Source organism: Osmia bicornis, chromosome 6 (genome assembly GCF_907164935.1).
Source record: "Osmia bicornis bicornis chromosome 6, iOsmBic2.1, whole genome shotgun sequence".
In the NCBI taxonomy this organism is placed as follows: domain Eukaryota; kingdom Metazoa; phylum Arthropoda; class Insecta; order Hymenoptera; family Megachilidae; genus Osmia; species Osmia bicornis.
Genome location: NC_060221.1, coordinates 9,082,319 through 9,104,447, shown reverse-complemented (window position 1 = coordinate 9,104,447; position 22,129 = coordinate 9,082,319). Strand labels below are relative to the sequence as shown.

Below are 22,129 nucleotides of genomic sequence, written 5' to 3'. Positions count from 1 at the left end.
TACACTGTTGTTGTTTCATTTATAATTACGTTCAATATTCATTAAAGTACGATTGCAGAGAGTAGGTACATATACAGAATAAAAGACCATTAACACGGTGAAGTAATTCTGTGAATGCACTAGTATTCGCTCTTGCTAACTCGTTCCTTTCCGTATGAAGTATGACCGTGTCATTGTAGAACGGTTTCTAACGAGTTCTTGACAAAAGCAATAGGTACTTATACGTTTCATTCACACTACAAGGGATAGGAAAGATGACGCGGGACTAGGTTTCCCTCGATTCACAGGCAGTGTAGGGGAAATAAGCCCCCCACTACTTATCTTAAACTTGCTTTACACCTTACACCTTACACTTTAGACTGGTACAGTTTGCGGTAGAATGCATCAGCGCTGGTAGGGAAAATCCGTTTACTTCACCTATTTTACTAATTACTAAGTAAACCAACCTGATTTAAAATGAATACTAAACAGAATACTCGTCTGGTGTAAACTAGACATAATGCATAATCGTTTAGAGAAGGGGGTTTCGTCTCTCCGGACGCCTCGAGTTCGGGCCGGGGAGCGCTAGGTGGCGGCGAGAGGAACCGGGCTCTCGCAAGCGCTCGCCCGGCATGCGGCTACAATATACAAGTTTGTTTTCTCGACTACTACAATGGTGGAACTGTTTCCCGTACAGCGTTTTATACTATCTCTTAACCGAAGAAAGTCTAATACGCAAAGGCGTGTTAAACGCGTCTTCATTTTCTATACATTATAAGTACACGAAAAGTTGTTACACGCCATGCATTCCGGTATTACAGCAGCCACCTCAGAAGGAAATCACATTAGACGTGTACAGCTTTTCTTCTGTCATATTGGATTTGATAGGCCGTTCTCGTGCATCTTAAACGGGCAATCTTGGATAGCATAAATTAATACAACTGTAGTTACATACAGCACGTAAGAAGGGTCGAAGGATTGGAAATTAGGAAGGAAGAAGTAAAAGAACGATAGCAATACGAACGTGTTCGTGCGGTGAAGCATTTAGTCAAGAGATCGTGTGTAATACTTGCGACACACGCGACTGCCGCTCACGGGACACGCGACATTGCGTTCCGCTCGTTTCATTTCGCCTCGTTTCGTCCCGTTTCGTTCCCTATCGTCCCCTGTCGTCCCGTTTGCCCCACCTCGATGTGCGTGTGCATTGATGTCACGCCATCACGCCATCACGCCATTAACCGTCCGGTGCAATATGCGTCGTCTCCTTCTTCGTGGCATTGCCCTGTCGCGTCGCCTTCGCGAATACTGTTTAGAAAGCTTGAATACCGACAATGCATACCAAATCCAATTATTCCTCTTGATTCGTGTTTAAACATTTTTTAACAAACTACATAATACGTACATAGATATACATATGTATTAAATGAAAGCAGTATTAGAAAGCAGAAAACTTCATATACGTACTTATGTACTTATGCGGTGCCATATGCATATGTATCAAGAGACGCGTGTGATCAGCCTCATGAAGCTATCCTAAAACGGGAAAGCACGAAACCGTGCGATATTAATGCGTACTGCGTGTACCTAGCTAGAGGAGTACGATGTGATATTGACCGAGGCAACGGGTGTAACGTAGTAGTAGAAGAGTGGTGCATGCACGTTGGAACAAATCGTGTAGTACGATAAAGACAGGCTATGAAACGAAGAACACGTCCCACTAGATATGACCACAAGGCAACATTCCAACGTCGAACGAGCGTACACATGCGATCTGTAGATTGGTGACGAATGACGAAAGAGAATGAGAGAAGATGCAGAATGCAAAGATGTCGAATGGTGGACGGTTCCAGCGAACTCCTTGATCTCTTTCATTCCTTTACCCGGTGCATCGTACTTCGAACGAGCAAGCGAAAATGATATAACATAACGTAAGGAAAAAGCGAGAAGGAACAAGCGGATGGGAAGCGGAGGAGGTTCGGAAGGAGGTCCGCATGAGAAAGAAAAGAAAAGAAAAGAAAAGGAAAAAAGGAGAGAAATACGTTGAGGAGTACGAGAGGATAGGAAAGAATTTGCACGCGGTGCGGAACCGGTTATGCCACGGCGGTAGGTAGGTAGGTGAGTGGAGAAAAGAGGGAAGAGTAGCCAACCAACGAAACAACAGCAACAGCCACAGCCACACACGAGCAATGTCATCGCGCATGTATCCTGCACGCAGGCTGCTCCATGAAGGTAACAGCAAATCCATCGGCGTCGCGACTTTCTGCGCGTGCGCATCCACGTGTACGTGTACCTATGTGCGTGCTTGCGTGTTCTGCACGTTCTACGCTCCTCGCTCCTTTTCTTTATCCCCACGTAGCTTACCCGCCTCTCTCCAACCCTCCTTTCCCATTCCCGGTTACTCCGGTGCAACTTGCAGCATGACGTCATGCTGGTGTACGAGAAAACGAGACAAGCGACTCGTTGCATACGTAGAATATACTACACACAGCAAACTCCAACGAAGCCGTACGGCGCGCAGCATACGCCAGAAACGAGCCAAGATGCTGCGCAGTCGGAACGGCAAGCTACCTGACACAAACCATTCTCTCTCTCTCCCCATTACCTATTAGGAGTAACTATACTCCTCCCACAACTTCCCCTGTTCCTTTCTCCTTTCTCCTTTCTCTTTCCTTCTTCCATTTTCCTTCTTCCTCCTTCCTCCTTCCTCTTTCTCGCCCCTATTCGAGTATTTCTCTCTTTCGCTCTGCCTGTTTACAAACACGCGTAAACTCGGCTGAATAACATGACATCATCGCGCAATCTCGTGAGTTGACGGCAACGGAAGAACGACGATAGAAACGCAACTGCTACGTTCTCTCCAAGACTTACTTGCTTGATCGATCCAAAAGCGGGTGTTTAACTTTCATTTTCTCACGTCTTGTATATTTTCAACATGAAATCGATGAAACTCTAGACTGTTGGATGCTGGATGCTGCGTATTGAATGTTTCTTGAAACACGTATTTTATTCATATATACATAGCCAAAGAAAACCGATGAAAAATCGTTCAGTGACGAATTGAGACGGATCAAATTGATAATAATAAATTATTTCCGAGAGAATAAAGTGAACGTATCACGAGGAATAGCGTAACGCGTAACGCGTAACGTAATGTAGAGTAGCGCCATTATCGCACAGCTCATCTGTACAGTTTGGTCTCGTGTCACGTACTGTCCGTGACTAGTAACGAGTAGACAGGCTATCATGACGTCATCGTTATCAGTAGGGTACTGAATTAGGTCGTATATCGCGCGCATATTCTCCTCTCTTGGTCCATTTCGAACGGTAAACACAGCATGGGGTTCATGTAAATGTAAAAGATCGATCCTTCGCGATTCCTTACCCCGCTCAAACTCCATATTGTATTTATTTATGTACATATGTACGTATGTAGTATATAGAGTATAGATCGTTAATATTTTACTCCATCTTGTTCACCATAAGAAATCTAATTCCATGTAGTAGATATTCTTTGCTTACTAAAACATTTTCGAAACGTTATCGAAAATATTGTCAGCGTTAAAAACAATTCGATTATCAATTTTTCTAGTGAGCTCTATCAGCCCCGAACAATTTTTTCTCTGCTTTATTTGAAATATAATCTCTAAACATTTCTATGGAGCCCCATCATACTTTCAAGCTGACGAAATGACGATCGTATCACTTACGGGTCAAAGTACACGTTTCGAGTGCAAATACGAGGTCAAGGACACGGTTGAAGGCTAATCAACGAAATAACGCGTAAACTAAAAAAAAAATAGGAATGTCTGTAACAGAGAGTAAAGAAGAATTAACTTATGATATACCGATAAAATTGAAAGGTTTCGCCTAAAAAGGTGCACGAACCCCGACAGAAATAACCTAGCGCAACCTCGGGTCAATATCGCAACGGACCCTTGAAGAGTGCAATGTTTTTGAGGCGGACGGTAGCGCATAGCGGTGCGGTTCTGTTCTATGAAAAGGTTAGTAGAGGAGTGTCGGATTGATTTTCTCTGGGTAGCATACATTGCGACGTGACAAAATGGTATTATCCGAGTTGAGCAACGTTCTTTACGATCAAACGAATACATGTTACTTTCTTTATTGCCAAACAGCAATAAGTATTTTTTCCAATCAACAAATAACGGAAAAAAGAAAATGCACGGATTGAAAAATAATGTTTTCCGGTCGATCGTTGCTCGTCACTCATCACTCACTCGTCACTCGCCACTCGTCGCTCGTCGCTCGTCGCTGAGCAATCATTCGAATATCGAACGGAATTAACGTGAATCTACGTAGAAGCAAAAGAGACTGAATTTCCGGCATATGAAACGACATGACAACGTCGCATCATCATTCACCACGTTGCCAGTGCCTCGGATGACGTCACAAGACACACGATCACACGACCACACGACCACTCGACGAGCACGTAAAGCAGTTCGCCGCGCCGGTAAAGGCAAACTTACGCTGGGAAAAGTACAACGCTCTCTTTGTTAGGCTCTCTTACTCGATAAGAATAATCGAAACGTAAAAACTACGATGTCTCTACTATCACGATGCGATTATGTACTTACATACATAAGTAGATTCGAGAATAACCTCCATTATTTATTTGCACAATTTCATTTTTTTTTTTTCATATTTTCTACAGTAAAAATGGACCTGGGTAAATCGACCATGTGATTTTTCAATTTAAACCTTCAACTTCCTACCTTACATTATTATTATTATTGTCATTACGGGTGTAAACTGAGTTCCATCGAAGTTGTCGCAGTGAAGTTGGTTACACGTTGACGCGGCGTGAATGTGTTAGTGCGCCAACTTCACTGCGACAACTTCGATGTGTATGTATGTACAATGAGTTGCATTGAACTTGTCGCAGTGAAGTTGGCTACAAATTCACTACGCATTCATGCCGCGTCGGTGAGTGAATGCGTGGCCAACTTCACTGCGACAACTTCGATGGGACTGAGTGTACTTCCGAAAGCGACAACCCTCCGATTTTTCTGAAATTTGTGCCAAAGCTTATCCTTGATTAGAGAAGAAAGTCCCTAAAACAATTTTTGGCGACAAAGCCTCGTTTGCCCTCCAGCCCCCTTCAAAGTTTTGACAGTTCTTACTAAATATCTCCGAAAATATTAATTTTAGAGAAAAAAGTTTCAAACAAAAAATGGAGCTCATAAAAAGCTCTACATAAAAGTTCATGTATGTTGTTCACATTTTTTATGTAAACCTATTATTTTGGCTGTTACGTAAACAAATAGTAATTTCTACACTATCGTTGATATCATTCCCTACCTTCCCTACCATAAAAATTCCTTCTAGGGACTTTCTTCTCTAATCAAAGATAAGCTTTGACAAAAATTTCAGAAAAATCGGAGGGTTGTTGCTTTCGGAACTTTATCCGTCATTACTGTTATTATTTGTTACAAATATAATAACGTTATTCAAAGTTTTTTATAATTTTTCTTTCTCTTTTTATTTTTCTAATAATTACATAATATGTATTATGTATGTACTCCTATAAAATTGAAGTTACCGACCGCGATGGCTGCTGATCGTCTCCGTAGGAATTTAAAAATACTTTTCGTAACTTTAAATCACTTCTTTTGTTCTTTACATAATACAATATTTCAAAAGTTGAATTATGTCAAAAAGTATTAATAAACACGTTAGTTATATCGGTTTTGCACTTTATCAATGATTATAAAAAACGATCCATTAAGAAATCTGTCAATTCTGTTACGTAACGCTTCAACCGAGTTAACCTTGTGACACGTACCAGGTGTGTCCGGATGTTTACTGTCATCTTAAGTCATCAAACAGTAATATTTAAAAAAAAAAATGAATTACCACGTTCCGTGTTAGAATTCACGTTTCCGAGGCTTCGGTTTTTGTATTATCGGTGATAATCGCCAACTGATACGGTCTTTCGCTTGCTTGTAAACATAACATTCATTCACGTGACGAAACTCGTTAAAAAGAAAAAAATGTTCCATTGAGAATCGATCGTTATCGAACGATAGCAGAAAATTCAATAATAAAATTATTCATTTAATTGAATGGCATAGCGTGGTATTAACCGTGCAGCTTCTTAATTACGGTCTCAAAATAAACAAATTGGTGAAAATGAAAGAATATTGAAGAAGGCGTGATCGTGGCCAGACGCGTCTACCGCGTGTCTCGACAAACCGGAAATAATTTAGTAGCGCGTCGCACTAGATAAAGTCACCCTATCAGTCGCTTCTACGAATTATGACTAGTAACATCTACTCGCCATACACATGTATGCAAGTGCATACTCTCGTTTTTATGTCCAAATACTTACGTATATAAGTAATATTAACATCCACTTCACTCAACAGGTTGTAATCAAAGGTCGCAGATCTACGGCCTTAGATGTAGAAATTTTAGTTTTATCATTTCAGGTTGAAGTTTGAAAAATCGTTCAGGACTCAACGCGCTAATCTTGTTATTAACAATAAACTATTTGCTTTTCTACTGGCAGGAAACCTGCTGATACATTTGTACAGAAGGAGGCATATTCTATGTAGAATAATCTACTTTGACCCATAAATAGAGACATGTTGCATGCTGGACACCCTCGTTGCCCTGCGTTATTAACAATAAACTATTTGCTTTTCTACTGGCAGGAAACCTGCTGATACATTTGTACAGAAGGAGGCATATTCTATGTAGAATAATCTACTTTGACCCATAAATAGAGACATGTTGCATACTGGACACCCTCGTTGCCCCGCGCCACAGTTAGTCTTGTTCTATACTTTGTAGCTTCGCATATGGTCGAGTTGTCATCAAAGAGGTCACTCCAAAATTACCAATAGACCCGATTTCTGTATGCATTTGAATTGTTTCACACGTTCACACACATACACATGTATTCGTAAGTAGAAATAAATCCAAATGAAATCGGGGCTTGGGGCCCAGGGGCTAGTGTCCCGTTTGCCCTCTATTAAAAACAACCGATAGAAACGTGTTAGGGTATCCAGGGCCGGTCCTGGGCCTCCATAAGATGATTTTGATGTAAATGCAAATCTAAATTAATTATACAAGTTTTAATGTTAATTTTATAAATTTTATTTGAGGTACTTTTTTTATATCATATATGCGAAGGTGCCCTATTTCGGAGCTCTCCTCGGACCCCCGAAATCTCTGAGCCGACCCCCTGAGGGTATCGTTTAATTCGAAAAAATATGTTGCAACGTATCTATTTTTATTAAATAAAAGGTTAGGTTGTTTCGCTTTTTCTTTTTTTTTGCGATACTCATCAGTAACGATAGTAGAAGCTTATTATCGGGCAAGTAACGTTACGCGATCCTCCACTTTTACTGTCTCGCTTCGTATTGCGTAACGCGTGGATATGCCTGTGTGTTAAATTTTTGTTCCATTTTTTTCTCGTTTTCCCGCATCTAAGGCTCGTATTACGAGCTCGTATCGTGTCGTGACGTCAAAGTGACGTCACTCTTTACAAGATACTCGACATTTGAAGTTGTACATACCAAGTTAACGCACAACACGAGGATTCATTAACAATCTATTGTAGTTGTAAGATTACGATGTTTCTTTTCTTCTTTTTTTTTAATACGGGAACCGAGATAAATATTCATCGTGACTTTTCGCACGTTTATAATTGAACTTTCGATACGTTTCTTTATAAAGATTATTTGCAAACGTAATGAACGATTACGTTGTCGAATATTTTTATGCTTTCCTTTTCTCTTTCTTTCTTTCTTTCTTTGTTTCTTTTAATATCGCAAGTTTCAACATCCTGCTGGATGCGCAACGATGTATCGAAAGATTACGTGAATTTATTTATTATCGGAGCTCGTTCGAGCGAGATACAAAATTGATTTCAACATCGCACACGTGGTTACGAGTGACGAAAAGATATTATCGCAGACGGAACAATAATCACATAATTTAATACGTTATCCCGATAAGGTGTTACTATCTTATCTCTATATCGTTTCTGATCAACACGAAATGCGATTAATTTTCGTTAAGCCTATGGTTGATTACAAAACAGAAGACGTTGAGTTTGTTTTATTAATATCATGTGACTCGCGCGCCTTGAAAATTAACGAGCCTTTTTCCTCGTATATGTTCACGTATGTATTTGAAAAATGGTAATCAAAAATGGAAATATTTCTGGAAAACTATTGGACCGATTCAAGTGTAACTTGGTATAATTTATTGAATCTTGTTGTACTTATTAGAGGAATTGGTTGTAATCCAAAGTTGTGTTTGTTATAACCAAACTATCTTACATATTGATAGCACCCAAAATCCCGACTACCAAAACTCCGTGTTCTTGGTTAGGTTAGGTTAGTTTTGTGTAACTTTTTGGAAGATTAGGTTAGGTTAGTTCTGTGTAACTTTTTGTAAGGTTAGGTTAGGGTTAGAGTTCGATTTAGGTTAGGACACCCAAACTTTTAGGTGTCAGGATTTCGGACTGTCGGGATTTTGGGGTGGACCCCTTAGATACATATTCCGTAAATCGTAAGTCGTAAGCCAAGCCTCCTATGATGGTTATCGTGATATTGCCCTTATCATGACAGAAAACCCGATAAAATAGTGCGCCATATGATCATCGAAACTCGTATCGTTGCTATTGTTTGTATCATTCAAGCGATTTCATTTAAGTGCACTTAACCATTGTTTTTTTTGATAACCTACAAACATTGATCAAGAATAAAAGCAACTGCGATAAAGTAGATTAAATGAGAAAAATATCGGTGTTAAGATTATTAAGAAGGAAAACCGCTTTTATATTTATAATTAAATTTATAATGTAAAATTTGAACAGTAAGAAATGTAGGAGGGGATTCTAGAAAATATTGTGTTTCTTTCATTCTGAAAGAAACGTCGCGTCGGTTTAAAGTTCTAATGGTTATGCAATGGTAATGGCGATATAATGCTACAATAATTACTTTTGAAACATATACCGAAGGACTTGTAATTACACATGTACGTATGATTGTCGGTTACGAAATATGTAGTAAGTTGTACGAGCATTGAGCATAATTGGATTTTATATTCTCTTAATTAAACGAACGGGGACGTAACGGTTGTACGTTTTATTATTAAGCGTCATCTTGATTCAAAGCAAATAGTAATAGTAAAAACTATTGATATTTGGTAAAAAAGATGAAAGAACAGTTGATTAACAGCTTTTTCTCGAGTGTAAAGTGGACTTCGCGTCTCTCGTTTCTGGTTGTATAAGAGTGGGTAGCAAGCGAGTGCGCGCGCGTGCTATCGTCGTCTTTTTTTTTCTTCTTTTCAAGTTCTTTCTCTCCGTCTCTGTTTAATCGACTGTTCACGCTTCGCGCTTCGAGTCCCGGTCGCTGACTACGTGTCCCCCTAGGGGGAAAGTAGCGGTGCGCATGCGCAGCTTTGCGATTATGACGTCACGCACCATGACGCCACAAGGCCCGATTGGCGGAGCGCGTCGTAGCCGTCGTAGCCGTTGTAGCCGTCGTTGTGTCGTCGTCGTCGTCGTTGTCGAATTGTTGGCTTGTGTTGAGGTGAAGCGGGGTACCGAGTCTTGTCGGCGAGGGGTTACGAAGGGGCAAGGGAGAGGCACCCGTAGCTCCGCTTTACCGCCGCATTCTCGAGCGTTCGTCTCCGTTCGTCTCCTCGTACGGCAAGCAGCCGAGTGAGCTCACGTCGTGTGTTGCGCGCATATCATTATTTCGTGTCTCGTGTCTCGTGTTCAACCTAGAATACGGTTTCTCACGTATATATACGTTTTTCATTGGCGTTCCTCGATGCATCGTTACCGATGCTGATCGAGCCATTACGAATTTTTTCTTACGATTTTTCTTACGTCGATAAAACGACGGTGAAAGGTTTGTCGAAAGGATAAAGCAGTGTGGTAAAAATATCTGGTGTCCGAGTAACGTGTTCTTCTTTTCCCTCTGCTCCGCCTTTGCGGCGCGTCTCTGTTGGCTTCGGGGCCGTCTCCTATACGCGGTTTGCTAAAATCCCGGCGCAGTTATCGACGAAATTGAGCATCGTCGCGTCGATCCATGTAGCCTGCTACACGAGAGTGGAAAGGAAATGTGAAAGACGGTGGGAGTATCAAAGTGATTCCTTCCCAGTGCACAGTTGCTTTTTCTATTGGTGTTTATTATACGGTATAAATAGAGTTTCTTCGACTGGTGAATATGCTTAAAAATCGACATTGTGGATATTGATATTGATATTGAAATTGAAAGTGTAATAAAGAATAAGAAGGTGTAAGAAAAAGGATAAATAAGGAACAGAAAGAGGATTAAAGTGGTGGATGTGAGCGATATCGGTGGTGTGTGGTGGTAGGTCGTTTGTGACTAGTCGCGTCATCGAATTTTCACGGGACGAAGGAATCGTCGAGCAAAATGATGGGAAAGAGAACGCAGTGCTACTTGTGCGATCTTCCCAGGATGCCTTGGGCGATGATCACCGAATTTTCCGAGCCTGTGTGCCGTGGTTGCGTGAATTACGAGGGCGCCGACAGGATAGACGCGGTATTGGAATCGGCCAAGCAAATGAAAAAGGCACATGGTTTCCACGAAGCCAGATCGTCCACGTCGAAAGCGTACAGAACGTCCGGGCACACGGAACATAACGGTGCTACTAATTTAGACGTTCTACCTATACAGAATACTGGCCAGAGCCATTCACGGCATCACAATATCGCTGGTTACTCGCAACTACATCATCGAAATTCAATTACCGAATTTAATTCCGGCACCTCGCGGCAACAGATCTCACGGCAACACGAAGAAACACACGATATCACGAATGGTATGAGAAATAATAACGTGAGAATCCCGAACGCCCACTTAGCTGCTGTGGCGCATCACGTGAACCTCAGTCACAACAGAGGCATCGCACAGCTCAAACGTGGTATCTCGACCATCGACGAGGACGAACACGCCGAGAAAAGGCTTTCGCTCGAAGAACAACATCCAGTCAGGCCTCCGTTGACCAGAGGTGATTCCTTGCCAGCTGTAAGTCTCGCCGTTAGCTACGTACAAGACAGAAACAAGGAAAAACATCCTGTAAGAGCACCCAGTTTCGAGACCGCCACTACTTTTAAGACCACTGGTGAGTTACGTAGATTTCCTTCGCGTTTCGCTAATTTCCATGGAAAACTTTCCATTAGAAACATCAACACTGTGCGTTCGAAGATAGTTTAGATATTCTTTTCACAGTGTATATAACCGATATTTGTACTTGCCACAATGTACTTGTAACTTTATCTCGTATGCGTGTACCCATGTTATTGAAACAGCGTATCGCCTTTTTTTTTCAAACAGATGGTATTTCTTGGGTTCTTATCGGCTGAGTAGTAAAAATAGGAAAGCGTTTGGTCGTGCGCGTGGCCATCTGGCATGAGAAAAGAGCGTGCACGCGTTAAAAGACTCGTTCCTCGGCGTTCGGGGAATCGTCAGAGTTAAAAGGAAGTTACATCCCTCTCTCTCTCGCTCGCTCGCTCCTTCCTTCCAGCTGCAAACTCTCTTCATCTTTTTCCCTCGCCTAGAGCATTCCCTTCATTCTGTACGGTTCGGGTGGGACGAGACGGCAGTTGTCCAAACGCGTATAAAGGAGACGTATACGTTGAGCACGTGATAGGACGACCAAAAGATACACCGACTTGCCGTGCCATGCCGTGTCGTTCCGTGTCGTGCCGTGTTGTTCCGTGACGTCCGATCGAATGACGTCACTCGGTATATTTAGATACAATGAATGAGTCCGTTGTATGTTGCTCAATACACAAATCTCATCGAGCTTGTATACATTTTATAAATTTAATTTTAATGGTGATTCTGACCTGTACTTTGGGAAATCTGAATGCATTCGAATGCTCTCCTTTATCGACGATCAACGAGAAGACATTAGGCCAATACTTTTGTGTTAGTGTTAAAAAATAAACTAACAGGATATTTATAAATATATAATAGAAGTTTAATTTTCAAAGGTTGGTGGTCGGATCAATTGTCAGTGAAACTTAACGAAAGACTCGTATAGGATATAAAAATGAATTTCAAAATACAATAAGATTGTATTTTTATTTTTCCTCCCATATACATAGTAGAGTAACTGTATAGTAAGTCGTTGCAGTTCGTTTTCGTCGTATCGACGCGGTTCATTGACGAAGCGGTTGACGAGATGGGGTCAGGTTGGTCCAGTTCGCGTAGCTTGCGTTGCGTATCGTACCGTACCGTACCGTACCTACGTAAGTACGAACAGGATGACCTTGGTCATCGACCGTTATTTCGACACTGGCCACTTTCTAATTCGACCTTAACGCGTGTATTTACGGTTATCGAATCACTTCACTCGGCTGCAGTCATTATGGGACAGCCATCTGTCTTTTCGCGCGCTATCGTATGTCGTATCGTTGCGTTATAAATATTTCCTGGAAAATTTCGACTATGTATACACTGTTCTTCCATTAAAATAAAGTTGACCGACGAAAATGTTAAATAATTTGTCGGTACTTAATAATCAAACTGGTACGAGTACTTTCGACATCTGAATGTTTTTTTCTGTTCACTAATTTTTTCTTCTCAATGTTACAAGAAATTTGAAGCAAACGTGAAAGATAGTACATAATAATATTAAGTTCAATACAAATTTCTGATAACAGTCATTACTTTGATACTGGAAATGGAAATGGAATAAAATGCAATGCGATGACGTTATAAAAAGTAAATAAGTTTAGCTAACCTTAAACCGTTACTATTTTGTAGCAATCACATGGAAACAGTAATCATATTGATGATTTACAATATTATTTTATATATTATTTGTTCAACAGAGAAATGTGTATCAGTTGGAAATTTCGGTGACTAATTTTAGTTTCCGGTTGCTGGCATCGAAGGATTAAAATAAATATTCCAATTGTCGAAGGCATCCAAAGGTTTGGCTAATTGTCGACTATAGCCGTAATTATAATATTTTTGTAAAATGAAAAAGTGTGAAAATAAAAAAATATTTTTGTTTAATAGTAACATTCACCTTCGTAATACGTATTCATCTGTATTCTCATAATTATCGAGTAGGTGTCTAGACTTATCGTTAATTATTTTACAGAACAACTAAGTTCCTTTTCTTCTAAGGAATAGGTATTATACATACAAGGGTCGGCCCTGAGATTTTGGGGGCCCCTTTACTTATATAACATAAAAAAAGTAGCTCAAATAAAATTTATAAAATTAACATTAAAGCTTGTATAACTAATTTAGATTTGGGCTGTGTTTCCAAATGGCCCCATCAAAATTGAGAACTCAGGTTCGGTATATAATCTAAATTAACTACAAGAAACCGATTAAAATTGGTTTCAGAGCTGGATGTCTTATCCTGGTGGTAAGGTTAGGTTAGATTAGGTTAGGTTCTTTGTATGCGCAGTAACGAATAGCGCATACGTAGTCCCAAAATTGTACAAAAATTTCTTACCACGATATTTTAAAAACCGCAAGACATCCAGCTCTGAAACCAATTTTAATCGGTTTCTGGTAGTCAATTTAGATTATATACCGAATCTGAGTTCTCAATTTTGGTGGGGCCATTCGGAAACTTATTCTAAATTTGCATTTACATCGATTAATATTCAAGTAAACATTAGGTCTTCTTGTATTCTTAAACGCAAAATTGTCTTACGGAGGCCCTAGGCGGCCGCCTAGTCTGTCTAGGCCCAGGGCCGGCCCTGTATACATACACCACGCTAGAATGTTGAAGAAAATTCGTGTCGACAGTGTAACGACACTGATTATACTTGCTCCTCTCCCTGCCTTTTTCCCTTTCTTTCTTCTTTATCTAACTTTTTATCCTTGAGGGAAGCGTTTCCGTTGAAAAGATAGAATCCACGCTAACGTGTACGCGTTTCGATAAAAATAGATTACTGCTGGCAAAGATTAGGGTCTGGAAATAAACATGGATTTTAGGAGAATTTAAGATAAAAAAGTTTTTCAATTTGTGATGCGTTTTAAAAAAAAATACTCTAGTATTATTTTAATCAGAAGACTAAACATTTGCTCGACCTTGATGATTTTTATTACCGAACCATATCTCTGTAACTTTGTTTGTTACAATTTTGTTTATTGATTTAATAATTTAATAAATACATTACGCGAACTTTACTACGAGTTTCGTATCCGTATCTCGTTAAAAAGAGTCGAAGCAACATAATTCTGCGTATAATTATCTGACCGTTGGTATAATTAACTGGTTTTCCCTGTCCAATTACTTAAATTTATTATCTATTTCACTCTGTTATCTGTGCGTGTTACGTTCTCCTGTCGCTCAATATACTTGAAAGATAGTTAATTTACTTGAACAGTCGTATTTGTTGAAACAAAGAATTTCATTGGCTTACGTTTACGTTTTCGTTTTCATTTACGTGGCAAATGGATGCTGGATCAATTTCAGCCATAACTCATAATTAAAACGTACTGTTTACCGATCACAAAAAGTCCCATGAGAATAACGCAATCTGATTGGCCATACCCCACCTCGATTCACACGTACTTACAGTCCTGACATATGATTGGTCGCAGCGGTCACATCGCTATATAAACTCGTGTAAAACTAAGGTGTTAGTCTATGTGTGCGTAGTACCTCCTCTTGTCCCTGTGCCGTTCCGCGAGACTTCTTGTGATCGGTGCATAGTACACTCTGGGATGGTGAATCCTCCTACCCTTGACGTCGTTATACATAAAGAATATAAACAAATTTAATTTTTCCTTGAATTTTACAAAACAAACTAGATTTTCCATATTCCGTTTCTGTGGTAGGATCAAAATGATTCTGTATCCGATATAGGAGGGTTAAGGAAAATAAGTTGGTCAGTTTCTGCTCCATCGATCCAGTTTAATAGAAATGTAGATGCATGCATAGGAGAACGACAGACAGGTCGCGTCGTGAACGGGTAGTAGCGAGAGAGTAAGCAAGGCTTGAGTCGAGTCGAGTTTAGTCGTGTTTCGCAATGATATTGCCACGCTCCGTAAGTTCTCGACTATGCTCGATCGATCGCGTACAGATAGAGCCATGTATATACATTGACTTTGTCCTACGTCACTGGACGAGAGTATCGCGTTCGTTTGTTGCCATATATGTATAAGTACAGGTATAAGTATAAGGTGTTGCAGTACACGTGACTTCAATCCGATAGAGCATATCGAATGCGCGTTTAATGTTTTCGAACGATCTATCGACGAGTCAAGTTGAACGAGAAGAGAAAAGCATTTTGAAAATGAGTGTGATAAGGGAAAGGTCCTCCAATCTCTGTTTTCCATTGATCTTGGCCTCTTGCGAGAGCACACGGACAACATAGGCACTTGTTCCCTTTGCTTGATTAAAGGAAGCCTCAGTTGCACGCTATCGTATACATATTACGATGTCTCGTTCCTTAGTGTAAGTAAGTACGTTAGTCCGTGTTGACGGCGTAAACGATGCGCTGCGCTGGTTAGACGATAGCTGGTAGCTGGGTGCTGGGTCATACTTTCGAAACAAGGCCACTATATAGGCGATCAGTTAGGTTAGCAACGATATACATATGTAGAAAACTCAGAGTGTGACTAAGCCAACCGCCTACGTGCGCGTGGTGCGATGTCTCTGTGTTACAAAGCGCGCATGCGCTTTACTCGCTTCCCTCCTCTTTCGCGGAGTTGCCTCTTTACCCGTCTTTTCCACGCTTCCTACGGCAGCTATGTTTCTCGGTACGATTCTCGAGATAGAGAGACAGACAGACACGCCAACGGCCCTCGGCTCTATCAGAGTCGTCACGGAAAAGTACCGGTCACACGTCTTCTCGATGGTAGACCACGTTCTAGCTGAGAGACCTCGATCATTCGATCACTCGTATACTTGGTCACCGATGCTCGACAAAGATACACGTTACTCACTTACATACGTAAGTACGCGCGGATGCTGCGTTACGTTACTTCGGTACATCTCTGTAAAGTGTACACACTGTACTGCTCGACTCCATTTAACTTTGGCCCAATAGTTCGGTCCATTTATTTCATACGACGCCAATTCTCTTTCTCCCATTAATAATAAGTACTAATGATAAGCAGGATGAAAAAGTAGACGTATCAAATGTGAAAATTCTAAGAAGGTTATATTAAAATAATTGTGGTAACATCAGTGGTACGTAGATACTAGAAATAAATATTGAGAGTAGATAAAGTTACAAGTACGCCGGTACCGAGTCGTATCGTTGCGTTAACCATTTCATTGGTCAGGGTGAGCCGTAATGGTTGGTAAACAATATCAAAATGCGTAACCTCGCTATGTCCTGTTATATTACTACTATCGAGACACGAGAAGTGTTGGCAGAATATAAATTTCACAGTGTAACGCCGGAGCTTGATCGACTTAACGGACAGTCGATAATTCGTTGTTCGACGTTTAAAAATTGATCCAACGTACATACCTGTCTCTGTTGATAATTTACATCTGTCTCGTTATTGATCAACGGTTAGGTATACTAATTGTATAATTGTTAGGTGATTGACCTAAATGATTCAGGAAAAATGAAAAGAAAAAAAGAAATGGAAAGAATATCTAACCTGTCTTTCAATAGTTGGCTTATGTTTATATTAAAGGCTGACGAGATTTTGAACGATTGGCAATCATTTTGACGCGAAGTAATTACAAATACAATTCGGCGGGATGAATGAACGAAAATGAAAATGAAAATTGATCGACTTTTTAGGAGGATACGTTGGCCCGTCTATTCCTTTGGCGCCAGCAAATGTAGCGGCGAATGGTGGAGGTTCTCCTCTTCGTCCACGAACGAGTCCTCCACCACCGCCGCCACCAGCGCAAGAAGGTTCAACCGATAATTCACAGACGAATCATCACCAGGTAATCAAATTTATACATATATTAGAGATGTTCGGGTACCCGATATTACGGGCTCGGGCGGATGTCCGATACATGCGGGCAGTCGGGTAGCCCGACTATTTCGGATCAGGTCGGATAAAGTCGGGCAGATTCGGACGAGCTCCCGCGGGCCACGGTCCGCGACCCAACTCTCATGTACTTGTTAATGCTTGCAATAAGCATGTGTTCAAAATCTATTTTGTGTAACATGAACATACAGGTGACGTGGAATGAAATTAATTTTAAATAAATTCGTTACAAGTATTATTTTTCCACATAAAAATGATCTTATTCCAAAATTCCATATAAAACAGATTTTGCATATGCTTAGTGCAAGTATTAACAAGTACATGAGAGTTGGGTCGCGGCCCGCGGGAGCTCGTCCGAATCTGCCCGACTTTATCCGACCTGACCCGAAACACTCGGGGTACCCGACTGCACGTATCCATCGGACACCCGCCCGATGTTTTCCGAACCGACCCGAATAGTCGGGAACCCGACACATTAGTCGGGCCGCACATCACTAACATTGCATACATGCGTACCCATGTTAACGACCGTGCGTAACATTTGCATATTAATGATCCTTCGAGCATGTATATACACAAATGTGATTTCTTATTCCTTCGGTCTTAATTCAAGGTTGTTTTATTTATAGATGTTGTTTATAAGTAACATGCAAATTGAAGGTAATTTTCTGCCCCGCAGGGTACAACAAATGGCCCTTCGCCTATGGCCGCGCTCATGTCTGTTGCCGATAATCTAGCCTCACCCGAATCGGTACCACAACCGCCAAACAATCCGAGCCCGACCAGCAGAAGCCCACCGACCACGGCAACGAATGCTCAGCAACGCAGTGCCTCCAGAGGTTCACAGCACAGCCCGAATAGTTCAGGTAGTAACGATGTTTTTTTTCTTATTCGTGATATCATGATCGTCTGGATCGCTTACGACCAGTCGAAATCGTACTAAGCAAACGATAACAAGTTGAACTGAATATTTCGTGGATTTTGCAGGGTCCTCGGGCAGGAGGTCGAGCGGTTCAAGGCACGTCTCCTCGACGACCGTGACAACGTCGTCCGAAGGAGCGGTAGCGCAGGTTGCCGGTGCTGCTGAACAAGTATCGGCACCTATATTAAAATGCACCCTGTGTCAAGAACGTCTCGAGGACACGCACTTTGTTCAGTGTCCTAGCGTGCCTCATCACAAATTTTGCTTCCCTTGCAGCCGGGAAAGCATAAAAAGACAGGGTGCTGGCTCGGAGGTACGCTTGAAGCTTCGCTTTCTTCTTTCTCATTTAGATTTCCATTCACTTATTGTTTGATTCAGACTCAGATTAAAATTTATGCATTAAATAACACAGAGAACCGAATCTAACCGAAGGTTAATTTTCTCGTTTCTCCAGGTTTATTGCCCCAGCGGAGAAAAGTGTCCATTGGCGAACAGCCAAGTGCCGTGGGCATTCATGCAAGGCGAGATAGCCACTATCTTGGGTGACGACACCACGGGCTCTGGGCTCAAAGTAAAGAAAGAGAGGGAAACTTAAAGATTCTCTTTAACGTTTAAATCGGGGCTAAAATTTTGCACCCTCTTCAACTGAGGAGGGTATCATGGTGTGAAACCGTGAAGGTACACCAAAAACAAATAAATAGAAAAAAAAACACACACTTTTGGTAACGGTGATACAAGAAGTTGGTGATGACGTTGAAAACACCAACGTTCGATTCGAGCCAAAGGCGTTGTCGGTGTAAAATTGGAATAATCACCATGATTGTTGACGTTGTCGGGGGAAAGTGGACGATTTTATTTCTCAAACGACGAAACGTCCCGTTTCCGTTTCGCTGAATCAGGCTTCATGAAAGCTGATGACCTGATCGGCGGAGCTGTGATTGTTTTCACCCGATCGATACGCCTTCGATCGGGGATTGTTTTCGACTTGGTCTTGAGAAGAAGTCTTTGGCATATTTGCACGCTGGCGTCGGTTTTATGACACGTGTTTGTACATACGGGGTTATGTCGTAGAACGGTTTAACGCGCGAGAAACAAACGTGTAATTTTCTCTCGAATGATATACAATATAAACGTAGAGAAACCGAGAAGTGGAGAGATTTTTGTGTCAGGGTTGGGTTTGTACTTAGGCTCGATCTGCCTTTGTTTTATCGTTTCTTGTCTCCGCGAATGTTTTCGCGGTTTTTTTCGAGTACAACAGAAGCAACAACAACAACATACAGATACGTATACACAGGACAAATATTTAACGTACACGTATTAACACGTACGCCCGCACGATTTTGCTTCAACCATACACACACACACACACACACACACACATACACCCCATTACACTCAAATACACTTTCTGTACACGTATAGAAAAAGAAAGGTATAAAACACGATACCGCAAAAATTGACCGTCTGTATATTGTACTTTATTTTTACTCACGCTACAATTGCGTAATCGCGGATCAACCGAAGCGACAATGCTTTCGGTGTTTGAATCGTCCTTTTCTAATGTTTTATTTGTATACTCTTTCTACTACTGCTACTATTACTACTAGTACTATTACTACTACTACTACTACTACTACTATTACTCCTACTATTACTTCTACTACTACTATTACTACTACTACTACTACTACTACTACTACTACTACTACAACACTCATTGTACGATAACGAAACAGAGGAGAAAAAGAAAAAAGGAAAAAGAATGGCGGAAATATTTAGACCCAGCGTACGGGTTTTTTCTGTACATTGTGTATATGTGTACATACCGCGTTATTAATAAAACTTACGACTAAAGGAGTAACCATTTTTAAATGTACAAAAGAAACTTACATTTGTTTGCGTATTAATATCCGTTAAATTATTTTCTTTCTTCTTTCTTTCGAATTAATGTAAAAGATAATCGTGCGTCTAAAGAAGAAAAATACTGCAAGACGTTTGTGTTTAAAACGCTCGTCGCGTTGTTTTTCTATGCGTACTACTTGGTTTTTCTTTTCTTTTCCTTTTTCTTTCGTTCATGCGAATCGTGAAATGTTGTATATCTCTTTGATATTCGAAGCCAGAATGGGGGCTGGCTCGAAGGGGAGGCGAACATCGTTCTTGTTTCAGTCATTTGTAAAACGGATCTTAATTGTCCGATCGTGTAACGTCCACTTTCGCCTTTAAGTTAATCGCTAGACTTTAAGTGAGGGCCTTTTGGTTTTTCATTTTGCCGATGAAAAAGAAGGTACGCCCGTCAAATAGGAACCATACACTCGCTATGTCTTAAAAAAAAAAAAAAATAATAATAATAAAAAAAAACGTGTAAAACAAATGGAAAAAAAGAATCACAAGCATACGTAACGTTCTCTTGCTGGTGTCCGAGAACCTTTTCTTCTTTTTCGTTGTTTTTCTCACCAAGAAAAAGGATTTTTCGGATACACAGGCAACTCCTTTTTTGTATATATTTGTATAAAAGAAGAAGAAAAGAAGAAAAATTTTTTAAAACATATTGGCACAACGCGAAAGGAGCGGCGATCGAAAAATTTACTCGCGAAACGAGATTAGCGGTGCCGCGGACATTTTCTTTTTCTATCATCGTTGTCGAGAGAGAAGGGCTCTGAAAATCATTTTCAAGCGGAATCTTGAGGATCGTTTCCCTTGGTCAACGGCGCTCTTTGTTTTATTTTTATTCTTTTTTTTTTTCCTTGAATTTCCTCGTTGTTTCGTGATTGAAACAACCGTGTTTAGAGGCTATCTGCGTAGCGTTAAGCGGCTTATGTACCGAGATATCGTGGAAAATTGATTAAACGAGAGAGGGAGAGAATGTATGAAAATTGTACGCGAGCGAGAGAGTGAAAATGTAAGAAAGGAGAAAAGAGCAAAGTTGATCGTAGCAATACTTAACAGAGGCTGTACGTGATATTTTTTAGTCCAAGGCAGGTAGTTTCTACCTTCTTCAATGTCAAAGGTGATTAACGGTACTCGTTTATGGGTTTATACCTATCCGCTTGTAAGACAAACAAACAAAACAAAAAAAAGAATACTTTGTAGCAAAAGCAGTTGTGTTAGTTTCTCAACGCAGATACGACCTCTTATTTCTTCTTTTTCATCACACGTATGATTTGTGAACCGGTACTCTCTTAGAAAGTTGGTTCTTTGACGGTTTCTTTGTTCTTTTTTTTTCCTTTTTCTTTTTTTTTTTATTTTATTTATTTTAACTGTGAACGATTGAATTATTGCGAGCGAGCCGAAGAAGAATTCTTAAAACGGATTATTGTTACACTTGGTTTCGTCCAATTTGTCGTCTACCGAACATTTAATCTTTCTCTTTGGTGTTATTCGTTGTCTTTCGCACTGTCGACGCTTGCTCAATTTACGAAAGGAAGAAAACTAACGAACCCTTATTTCAGTTCCCTTTTTTTTTCCTTTCTTCTTATTTAGGAGCGCAAACGTTTTTTCATATAGAGCCTGTATTTATCGTTCGTTTCGTTTCATTTTCGTTTTGTTTCATTTCCTATGATTCTCGTCAAAATAGCTTATACACAGAATACACACGAAAGCGGAAGTACGAAATAATACGTCGAATAGCAATTGTAGTAGTGGATAATGAAATTTTCTAGTATACCATACCTCGAAGAACGCGTAAACACTGTACTGTTTATCGTATGTATGCAACATGCAAAAGCAAAATATATGTGTTGATGTGTAATAATTGTGCGTTTTTATTCACGCGTCGAATTTTCACCCCGAAGCTAAGAAGATAAAATTTAAGTGGCTCGGTAATTTGGAAACATTTTGCCAACACCATTGGCAATTGTTTTTGGTTGACGAAGTAGAGTCGTTAATCTTGGCTTCGTAAAATCCTGTGTTGTTACTTTTTATATCCCACATCTTTTACAGGGTGTCCCAGAAAGAGTGTTAGTCCTTTAAGAGGGTGGTAACTGGGGTGATTCTGAGGGGAAACTTCCGAAAGGCCCCATCACCCCAGGACAACCAAACTTCGGATTTATAGTAATTGAGGGACGAGAAATCGAATGAGATCATTTTCAGAACTGGCAAATAAACCGTTCTCGAGATATACAGGGTATTCTAAAAGTGCGGAAACCCCCTATTACCTCGATAAGAACGCATTTTTACGGAAAATGACTAACCTAACCTAGGTTAGGGTTAGGGTTAGTCATTTTGCGTGGAAATGCTTTCTTATCAAGATAATAGGGGGTTTCCGCACTTTTAGAATACCCTG

The 22,129-nt window shown here is 40.5% G+C and overlaps 2 protein-coding genes across 3 annotated transcripts in view; both read left to right on the top strand.

Moving 5' to 3' along the window:
• LOC114880035 overlaps positions 1-22,129 on the top strand; it is a 47,919-nt gene that overhangs the window by 15,570 nt on the left and 10,220 nt on the right. The gene's annotated exons all lie outside the window — the stretch shown is intronic.
• Positions 9,478-21,598, top strand: LOC114880038 (interferon regulatory factor 2-binding protein 2). The gene is made up of 5 exons (XM_029195617.2): positions 9,478-11,109; positions 16,727-16,878; positions 17,605-17,791; positions 17,913-18,160; positions 18,302-21,598. Exons 1-5 carry the CDS (start codon positions 10,398-10,400, stop codon positions 18,440-18,442), a joined length of 1,440 nt encoding a protein of 479 aa, XP_029051450.1. The 5' UTR covers positions 9,478-10,397; the 3' UTR covers positions 18,443-21,598.